Here is a 9656-nt window from a genome sequence, read left to right as displayed (position 1 = left end):
AGAGACGGGGTTTCACTGTGTTAGCCAGGATGGTCTCGATCTCCTGACCTCGTGATCTGCCTGCCTCGGCCTCCCAAAGTGCTGGGATTACAGGCTCGACGCCCGGCCTGTCTTTACTTTTTTGTCATCTATCTGGTGTGTGTAATCCCATGCTTGCATTGTTACCAGATTCTTCTTGCCTTTTTAATGATTTTTGCTTGAGGTGCTTTTTTTATTTTTGTTCCAAGAGAGCTTTTTTAGCACTCACATCAGCAGAGACCGAAAAATAAAGCCCTAAGGGTTTATCTTCCACCCAGTGCTCCTGCCACTGTCAGCTCCTTGCCATTGCCAAACCTCGCACCATGAAATTTCAGGCTTTGCTAAAAGGAACTGAACCTCCGATGTGGCAGGAGGGCGTGTTTACCCTCATTCATGGGATGAACACTGTGCACCGTGTGGCCATAGCCAAGGCCAAGGCCGTTCCTCACCTCCTCTCTGTGCCTCCATTTCCGCAAATGCAACACAGCAGTAGCCGCACCCTCTGCATCCCCCCTAATAGACTCAGTGGGTTAATCACAGGAGCTGGCCCTGGCCTGTAGTAAGTGCTCAGTGAAAAGGAGAGAGAGGCTGGGCTCGGGGGCTCCCATCTGTGATGCCTCCTAAAGGAGGCTGAGGCAGGAGGGTTGCTTGACCCCACAAGTTGGAGACCTGCCTGGGCAACATAGTGAGACCCCATCGCTACAGAATAAAAAAAAAAAATTGTTGGGCGTAGCAGTACACACCTATAGTCTCAACTACTTGGGAGGCCAAGGTTGGAGGATCGCTTGAGCCGGGAGGTGGAGGCTACAGTGAGCCGTGATTACACCACTGCATGCCAGCCTGGCTGATGGAACGAAAGCCTGTCTCAAACACATCAATAAAGAAGAAAGAAGGTCTGATCCCAGTGGCTAGGTGCCATCTTTCCCCACTTTACAGATGAGAAAACTGAAGTTCAGAGGAGGAACCGGCCCTCCCAGGGTGGCACAGCTGGTGAGGGTGAGGCCAGCACCTGCCCACAGGTGTGTGTGTCTGAGCTGGGAGTAGCAGGGCCACGCTGTCAGTGGGCTGGCAGGTCACTCCTAGGGTCAGCATTTGGGGGCTTCTTGGGAGGTTTGTTCTGATTTGCGTTAAATGGCAGGCACAGGAGCGCGTGGCCTGTGGTCAGCTGCCTGGAATTTCGTCTCAGTGATGACCGTGTGAAGCTCCTGCCTGGATCCTGAGTGGGGGCGCAGGGAGCCTCTGTGTGGGGGCTGAGGGTCAAGACCCTCTGTCTATCCCTGTCCCCAGGGTGGAGGCTTCCATGGCCGGTGCCGCTGCCGCTGTTGAAGCAGAAACTGCCAGCCAGGCCTCGGACGAGGAGGGCGCACCCGCCAGCCAGGCCTCGGACGAGGAGGACACGCCCGCCACTGACATCTACTTTGTAAGTGCCCCAGGCTCTTCCTGCCACCGGCTCGTCAACCAGACTCTCTCACACACGCTCCACTGTGTGCACACCGTGTACACACAGCCACACACAGGCCCGTGAGTGTGCTCTGTCGACCCACCCACATGCTCTCTCACCAGCCAGCACTCTCATGACACGCCTACACGCACCCACCAGCCACGTTCACACCCACCTTCTCTTCCTGGTCTAACCCCGCGGGGTGAGAATCTCCTCCAGACCAGGCCTGTCTGGACCTTCTCCCTGTCGCCGTGGGCGTGGCCAGGTGGGCTCATCCTTGAGGAGGACCAGGGGACCGGGCAGTGGCAGGAGGGCTTCACGCTCCCACGCTGTGGGCTGGGGACTCATGACTGCTACTGGGCAGGGCTGGGTCTGCCTGGACCTGGGATCCCTGCCCCCCCTTGCCAGGGTCTGGGAGAGGCAGCTGCCGGGCAACCAGCGAGGCCTGGGGTATCCAGGTAGCGTCTCCACTCCCCAGTGGTCCCACTCAGGTCAGGCAGCCCCAGGTCACAGGGAGGGCTGGAGGCTGCAGCCCACTTCCCAGATGGTTTGTTCTTACCCTCCTGGGAAGGTGGGCTGGGCACAGGCACCAGGTCTCAGGGTCTGTTTTGTGGGCACCTACTGGCTGCTTCATAACTAACCTCCCTGCTCTGTCTCCAGTGGCGCCTCTGGGGTTCCCATGTCCCCACCTGGCCCTGGAGAAGGGAGGGACGGGCCGCGGGCCTGTGCCCCCAGCCACCCCATGTCGTCACCCCTTTCCCCAGGACTGGTTCGTGCGTGTCCTGGTCTCTGGATGGTACGGCGGCCCTGGCGGCCACGTCCTGCTGTGTGTCTGTGTGCTGATGCCCTGCTGGGTGGGCAGCGGAGAAGGGAGAAGGGTCCTCGGTCCCACCCTGGCACCCCCCACCTTCTGCTTGGCAGTCAGCTGTGCCCACCCGCTCCCCGCTGCCTCCCTCCACCTCTCCCACCCGACCACGGGGGTAGCCGCCTCATCCGCTATCCTCTGTTTTCCTTCCTCCTCTGGCCCGCCCGGCCTGCCCGTCCAGTTCACGGATGGGAGGTACTGGATTTACTCTCCCCACCATCGCCGACTGCGGGCCATGACGCTGAGCGCCTCAGGGACTGTAAGTGACCGCAGCCGGCCACCCTGGGGAGAAGGGGCGGTGCCCCTCGGGCAGCAGGGAGCTGCAGGTCCCCAGCCAGAAGCTCAGTGTCTGACGTCCGTTGTTTTCCAGAAGGGCTTTGGGGAAATCACGGCCACGGTTGAGGTCAGCGACGCTGGCCCCGGACCAGGTGCTGGGCTGCGTGCACCACTGGGAATGTCACTCAGCCCCATGTCGAACCGGGCACTCCATAGGGCGGCACCATCGCCAGGTGCACAGCTGAGGCCCAGGGTCTGCCTCGGACCCCGGCCGGACCCTAACCAGCCCCTCTGCGCCCCTGGACCCAGCCCTCCCATGTCAGGGTGTCTTGGGTGGATGCTTCTCACTCGTACAGACCTGGCTCCCCTGGCCTACTTGACTGTACAGGGGAGGTCGCACAGGTCAGCAGAGCGGCTGCAGAGCCGGGCTCTGAACTGCAGGGCCGTGGAGACGGGGAGGAGATGGTCTCTCCGCACCCACCTCACCGATGGAGGTGCTGAGGCCTCAGCTCCCCTGGGAGCCTGGGAGACCACACGGTTTAGTCAAAATCCAGATCCCCAAGCTCTCAAGGAGTTCCCCCTGGGACGCCACATGGGCCCCACGTAGCCGTGAGATCCTCAGGGCCTGCTGTGGTCATTATGACCAATAAGCGAGGGGCCCAGAGAGGCTAAGAGACCTGCCCAGCGCCGCACAGCCAGAACAGGGCGCAGACCCAAAGCAGGAGTGTCTCCTCAAGACAAAGCCCCCGCCGAGGCCGCCCTGACTCCCCGCCCATCAGCAGACCTCTCTGAACACTGCTGTGTGCCAGGCACTGTGGAGTGATCCCCGGGAGGTGGAGACCACTTCCCAGGCTGCTCCAGGCAGCTCCGTCCCACAGAGCCAGCAGGAAGCCAGCCACCGCAGACCCACGCCCCGGAGATTGTCAGGGAGCTCCCCAGAGGGGCCTGCTGGGAGGGGGATCACTGGAGAGACCCAGCGGCCCTGCCGGTCACCCCACCACAGGCAGGGAGCCGTTCGCAGAGGCCGCCTACAGAGGGGGGTGCCTGGACTTTGAAAAACACCTGGTTTGAAAGGGCAGATGTGGGGAGGGTGGTCTCAGCAGCAGGCACAGCAGAAGTGTGGGGGCCAGAGGGGAGGCAGGGCAGCCGTTCAAGACACCCCAAAGCCTGAGTGCTGAAGAGGCTGTGCCCTTGGTTCTGGTCTTCCTGGGGTCACCTGGTTCTGGGTCCCAGCTGTCACTGCCCCCCACTTCCCCTCTCTGCCCGGCTGGTGGCTGAGGAGGTCCCTCTCTGTCCCCCCAACTCCTGCAGGACAAGGAAACCAGCTGTTCTGCCCTTTTTTTTTTTTTTTTTTTTTTTTTGAGATAGAGTCTCGCTCTGTCGCCCAGGCTGGAGTGCAATGGCATGATCTCAGCTCACTGCAACCTCTACCTCCCGGGTACAAGCGATTCTCCTGCCTCAGCTTCCTGAGTAACTGAGAATACAGGCGCCTGCCACCACGCCTGGCTAATTTTGGGTTTTTTGTTTGTTTTTTTTCGAGACGGAGCTTTACTCTGTCGCCCAGGCTGGAATGCAGTGGCTTAATCTCGGCTCACTGCAACCTCCGCCGCCTGGGTTCAAGCAATTTTCCTGCCTCAGCCTCCTGAGTAGCTGGGATTACAGGCTCCTGCCACCATGCCCTGATAATTTTTTGTATTTTTAGTAGAGATGGGGTTTCACCATGTTGGTCAGGCTGGTCCCGAACTCCTGACCTCAGGTGATCCGCCTGCCTCGGCCTCCCAAAGTGCTGGGATTTCAGGCGTCAGCCACCACGCCCAGCCTTAATCTTTGTATTTTTAGTAGAGATGGGGTTTCACCATGTTGGTCAGGCTGGTCTGGAACTCCTGACCTCAAGTGATCCACCTGCCTCGGCCTCCCAAAGTGCTGGGATGACAGGCATGAGCCCCTGCACCTGGCCTGTACTCCCATTTCTAACGCTGTAGCAGAAGGGTACTATCGTCCCTGCCCAGGTGCTGTGTGCACGGTGCCGCCCAGGACACCCCTCCCAGAGAGCAGCTCTGAGTGGCTGCTGCCACCCTCCTCCCTGCCGACCAGCTCTTTCAGGGCTCAGGTGGGGACCCTGTTTTGGCCCCACATTTTCAAGTCCCCATGGGAGCCATCAGTGCAGCCACCAAATCAGTACCAAGCACACACGCAGGCTTCCCACACCGGGCTCTCGAGGGACATTGCAGGGGCGGACCTGACCTGCCGTTCCCATATCGGAAATTCCAGGCTACATTTGCTATCCTCCCAGTGGAATGGGCAAGGCCTGCGCTGGGGTCCCGGCCCCTCGGTGCAGGAGTCAGTCCTCCGTGATGGCAGCCTCGCAGGGCAGGAGCACGCTGCCCTCGGTGCCCAGGGGCCGGGAACGGGGGTCTGGTGGGAGCTGTAGGATCGGGCAGGGTGGAGTGAGCACAGAAGTGAGCCCTTTAGAGGGGGCATGGAGGCAGGACCCGAGGCAGGGAGAGGCAGTGCCTCTGCAGGTGAGGCCTGGGCTCACCTGGAGCGCGAGGGAGGCTCCTGCTGGCCCAGGCTGGGAGCTGGGAGCTGGCACAGGCAGGGGCGCAGGCCCGATAAGGAGGCATGGATTGGCCTGGGCAGCGGGTGGGCAGCGCTGTCCTGACTGGAAGGACAAGCAGTGGGTCTTGGGGTGACGGACTGGGTTGTGGCTGTGACAAGTTTAGGGGCCGAGGGCTGCCAGGTGGACGTGGCCAGGCAGCTGTGTGTGTTCAGGCCTGGCACTTCAGGCTGAGGCCGGGCCTGGTGGAAATTCACAGGTCGTCTGTGCCAGGAGGGGCGTTGAACGCTGGGGTGGTAACAGAGGCCCAAGAGAGAGGAGGATGCAACAAGAAGACAGGGAGGCCAGGCTGGAGCCCTGAGGAAGCAGCCTGGGGGCAGGAGAAGCAGAGGGAGCTTGAGGGGCCGGGGGCTCCTCAGTGGGCGGGGCGGAGGTGTTTGAGGAACGCACCCTTCCTCCCTCCCCAGATCCCACCCAGACCTGGGACCCCTCACGCAGGCACAGCTGGGAAGAGATGTCCGTGTCCCAGCACACGGCCCTGCCTGTGCCTAGCCCTGAACTTGGCCCTCCCTCTGCCCCGCTGCTCAGGAAGGTGTCTCCTGGCTCTTGCAGGGTGGGCGGTCCGAGCCTTAGTCTCTCCCAAGCACATCTGTGCTGGCAGAGGGGGCTGGCCCTGCCCACGGGCAGCCACGTGTTCAGGTCCTGAAAGGCTTCTGGGTTGGGAAGTAGGTCCGGCACCCTGACCTACCAGGACCCTCACAGAGAGCCCCCAGGAGCCTGTGCGCTGGTGCCCATGGCATAGGCAGGATTGGGGGCTGTGGTGGGGCCGGGCTGTGGAGGAGGAGGAGGAACACTCGGTGCTCCAGGTTGTGACCCCCATCCGCTTCCGCCGGCTCTGTCACCTGCTGTCTCAGGCCCTGCCTTGACTGAACTAACCGCTTTCTGCCGCCCGCCCCGCCCTGCCACGCTGAGCTGAGACCCGGGCCCGTCCAGGTTGGGAGCAGGTCCACCGGGTCAGAGAGGGCAGCCAGGCTGAGCCACCCCTTGTCCTCCGTGGGGGATTCGCCTCTTTTATGTTCTCCTGTCTCTTCCTTCCTCCCTCTGCCTCTCTTGCGCCTCCTCGCACCCTGCTCTTCTGCGCCCTCCTGCACGCGCGCCCACCCGCCAGCCCACCGATGAGAGGAGCTGGGTGTACTCCCCACTCCACTATAGCGCCCAGGCCCCCCCGGCCTCCGACGGCGAGAGCGACACAGTAAGTGCGGCCCAGGTGCGCCCGCCGGCCCTGTGGGCTCCAAGGTCCTACTGAGCGTGGTCCCCAGCCACTGGGACAGGCAGGGACTGAGGCCTGGGGCGGGAGGGCACAGGTGGCCCAGAGCTCCACCCTGGGCTCTCTGGCTCTGAGGTGGCCGTGGGGTAAGTGTCTCAGGGCCTGTGTTGGCCCAAGGAAGCCAGTCCCTGGCAGGGGGCCTGGCGGGTGGCCTGGGGTGGGCCTCGCCCCGCCCGTCGCCCACCTTCATTTGTCCTCTTGCTCTTACAGTAATTTCTATGCAGTCCCCAACCCAGAGCCGAGCTCCACTTTCGCTCCGGCCGCCCCTGGAGGCGCTGCCCACCCTGCTGAGGCCCAGAGCTCGGGAGATGCCCGCCTCGCCGCCCCATTGGACCTCATCCTCCCCCTGCACGGATGCCGATGGCCGGACCCCTCCCCAGCAAGCCTCCCAGGGCCCCGGCACCCCCATCGGCAGCCTGCCCCAGTGAGACTGACCCTCCCGAGCGGCAAATCGCATTTGAGTCCTTTCTCGGCCCAGAGACGGAAGCACGTGTGTGCTGTTTTAGTAAAAGACCAAAAAAGACAAAAACCCAAACCAGATGAAGAAGAGCCCCCGCCCACTGCACTCTGGTTCTCTGCTGTGCCTGCATGTGTCCTGAGGAGGGAGCCAGGCTGTTCCCGGTGGCCTCTGGGACCTGAGCCCCAGGGGCCCCATCAGCCTGCAGAGGGGACGGCTGGGGTCCCAAGCCACTCTGCCTCCGTCCACCTGGGAAGCGGACCCTCCGGCCCTCAGCTTGGGTTTGGGGGCCTCAGTGCGGGACATCTGGCCTGAGCATCGACTGTGGGGACAGCCCTCGCCCTGCCAAACACTGCGGCCGCTCAGCAGCTGTGTTCCCGCCGCAGTGGGGCCCTGACACCCACCTTCCAGGTGCCCCTCGAGCAAAAGCCTCTGGCGCCTCCGATCCAGACCCACCACAGCTGGAGGGCCAGGCCTCCTCTCCCCCAGGCCACTACCCATTCTGGAGGAGCTCAGGGCTGGGGACTTGTCGTTCTCTTCCGATGTGGGCCACTCGGCAACTGGCACGGAGGGCTCAGGCAACAGAGACGCTTTCTCCACGGACGGACGGAGCGGGAGGCCGCGCCTTGGGCCACAGGAGACCAGCTCAGGGTGGAAGGTCAGGCTCCCCGACCCGTCCACCTGGAGGCACGGCCAAGGGGGCCAGGCGCGGCTCCACAGGAGTCTCCTTCAGGACTGGCGTGGGTGCCGCGGCCTCTTTCTTGGTTAAGTGACGTGATGTCTCCGAGGAGAGGAGAGACCGTTTCCGGCTCACCCCGCTCCAAGAGGGCAGCACTCCCGGTCGTGGGACTGAGCCCAGACTGCCCTGGGGCAGCTTCCTGGGGCCGCTGCGCTCAGAGGGTGCTGGTTGGAGTCGAGAGCTCGGCACAGTCGCCCACCCTGCCCTTCCCCAGGACCCCTGAGGGGCTTGTTGGTGATGGCCGTGGGGTTCCCCACTCCCAAGATGTGCCCAGGATGGGAGGAGCTGGCGTGGAAGCTGCACCTTCGGGAAGAATTCCTCTCCAGCCCTGGCAGAGCCTGGTGTGGGGTCTGAGACGGCCAGAGAACCTCCCAGGCAGGGCTCTGTGTTTTGTCTGTTGCAAGCTCTGTACAACACCACGTCACCCGCTCTTCACATCCTGTCGGCCTCCCGCACAGCCCACGCGCTGCGCCTGGAAGGGCCCTGCTGTGGAGGAGCCGGCCCCATCCCCGAGGCCCTCAGCGAGGACACGCTCCACGAGAGCAGCCCTTCCACTCTCCGCCGAGGAGAGGGGCTCACCCTCCTTGGGAACCGGCTACCCGCATGGCTCCCGTCAGGACCAGCCCGCGTGGGGTGCTCCCTGCCTGCTTGAAGGGTCTGTCCAGCCCCGGGAAGCCACCTTGGCCCCAGTTCACAGCCTGGTGCTCATCTGCTGGCACCGGGCATCCACCAATCAGCTTCCCCCATCCCTCCGAAGGACACCCGGCGGGCATCCCCCAGGGAGGCGGGGGCAGAGATCAGAAGGGGTGTCTGGGACCTGGATGACCAACAGGGACAGGGGCATTGTCGTCATCTCAAAGGCCCACACCCCCAGAGGCCACACTGAGCCTCCCAGGGAGCCCTCGAGTCCCCCTGCCCAGAGCCCTGGCACCAGAGACGCGGAGAGCCTGTGGGGGTGACTCGGAGCAGCAGGTGTGGTCCCGGGCGGGCAGCACCACGTCCAGGGCAGCCTCCCTCCGCTGAGCGAGTCACATGATACCAGTGCCCGGCCAACACTCCCTTGCAGGAGAAATTTGCAAACCTCTGTGGATACCATATTTCCATTTTTGTGTTGTCTCCAAGGCCCCTTTGGAGATCTACTTTGTTGGTTGTGTTTTTTGGTTCCTTTCAGAGAACTGTAAACCGAGGCTGAAGTGCCCCACTGACTGTGCCGAGGGGCGGGGGCAGGAGGACGGCAAGACCTATTTATAATATTTAGCAAACTCGGCCTCCCTCAGATCCCCCGCGAGGGAGGCCGCTGGACCCACCCCGCTGTCCCCCACGATAGAAGTCTGTAAATACCTTGGTGACCAATGCCCACTTCCCCTCCTGGGTCACCTCTGATGGCCACCGTCCACTGAGAATGTGGACAGTGTCCAAATTCCTGTACTGTAATGACTAAAAGGCGTTTTCTCTGAGACTGACAAGGCAGAAACTTCCATGTGTCTCCTGCCAGGCTCTGTCCCCCCTACGCCATCCCAACATGTCCCCGTTCCCCCGAAACCTGGCTCAGTGCAATACTCCCGTTGCCATGGGGTCTTTCACCATGGTACTGTCTCCACAGCCCCTCAGTCCCCACCCCAGGATAGGCGCCCACCACCTCCTCCTCGTCTCCGGTGGTCAATCGCTCCTCCTGTCCCCACCCCAGTCCCATTTTTATGGCTGAACTGATTCTGAAACAAAACGAAACTGCAAACCTCGTGTGTCTTAACTCCCCCCTGGGATTCTACTGCATTCCTTTGCCCCGTGGTCTGGTGCGTGACAATCCAAAGCGCCGCGCCTCGTGGCCGAGACGAGGGTGCTGTGTCCCTCAAACCCAGAGCCGTGGGCGCCTCTGAAACCATACAGCCACTCCTGGCCCCAAACAACACTGGTTTGCAGCCCAGGTTCCCCGCCCACCCATCCCCACCACACCCCGTCTTTTTAGAGGTCTCTCT

General features: G+C 62.4%; 2 protein-coding genes across 2 annotated transcripts in view; both read left to right on the top strand.

Moving 5' to 3' along the window:
* PIP5K1C (phosphatidylinositol-4-phosphate 5-kinase, type I, gamma) overlaps positions 1-6463 on the top strand; it is a 34113-nt gene extending 27650 nt beyond the window's left edge. Inside the window, exons 14-16 of the mRNA XM_011967455.1 lie at positions 1306-1438; positions 2506-2583; positions 6326-6463. Coding sequence (XP_011822845.1) covers positions 1306-1438; positions 2506-2583; positions 6326-6463 — 349 coding nt within the window. The remainder of the gene's footprint in view (positions 1-1305; positions 1439-2505; positions 2584-6325) is intronic.
* A 329-nt stretch (positions 6464-6792) lies between these two features.
* CACTIN (cactin, spliceosome C complex subunit) overlaps positions 6793-9656 on the top strand; it is a 27440-nt gene continuing 24576 nt past the window's right edge. The window contains exon 1 of the mRNA XM_011967454.1: positions 6793-6908. Within this exon, the coding sequence (XP_011822844.1) occupies positions 6793-6908 (116 nt within the window). The remainder of the gene's footprint in view (positions 6909-9656) is intronic.

The sequence above is a fragment of the Mandrillus leucophaeus genome, unplaced genomic scaffold (assembly GCF_000951045.1).
Source record: "Mandrillus leucophaeus isolate KB7577 unplaced genomic scaffold, Mleu.le_1.0 Scaffold8, whole genome shotgun sequence".
In the NCBI taxonomy this organism is placed as follows: Eukaryota; Metazoa; Chordata; class Mammalia; order Primates; family Cercopithecidae; genus Mandrillus; species Mandrillus leucophaeus.
This window is presented reverse-complemented; position numbering and strand designations above follow the sequence as displayed.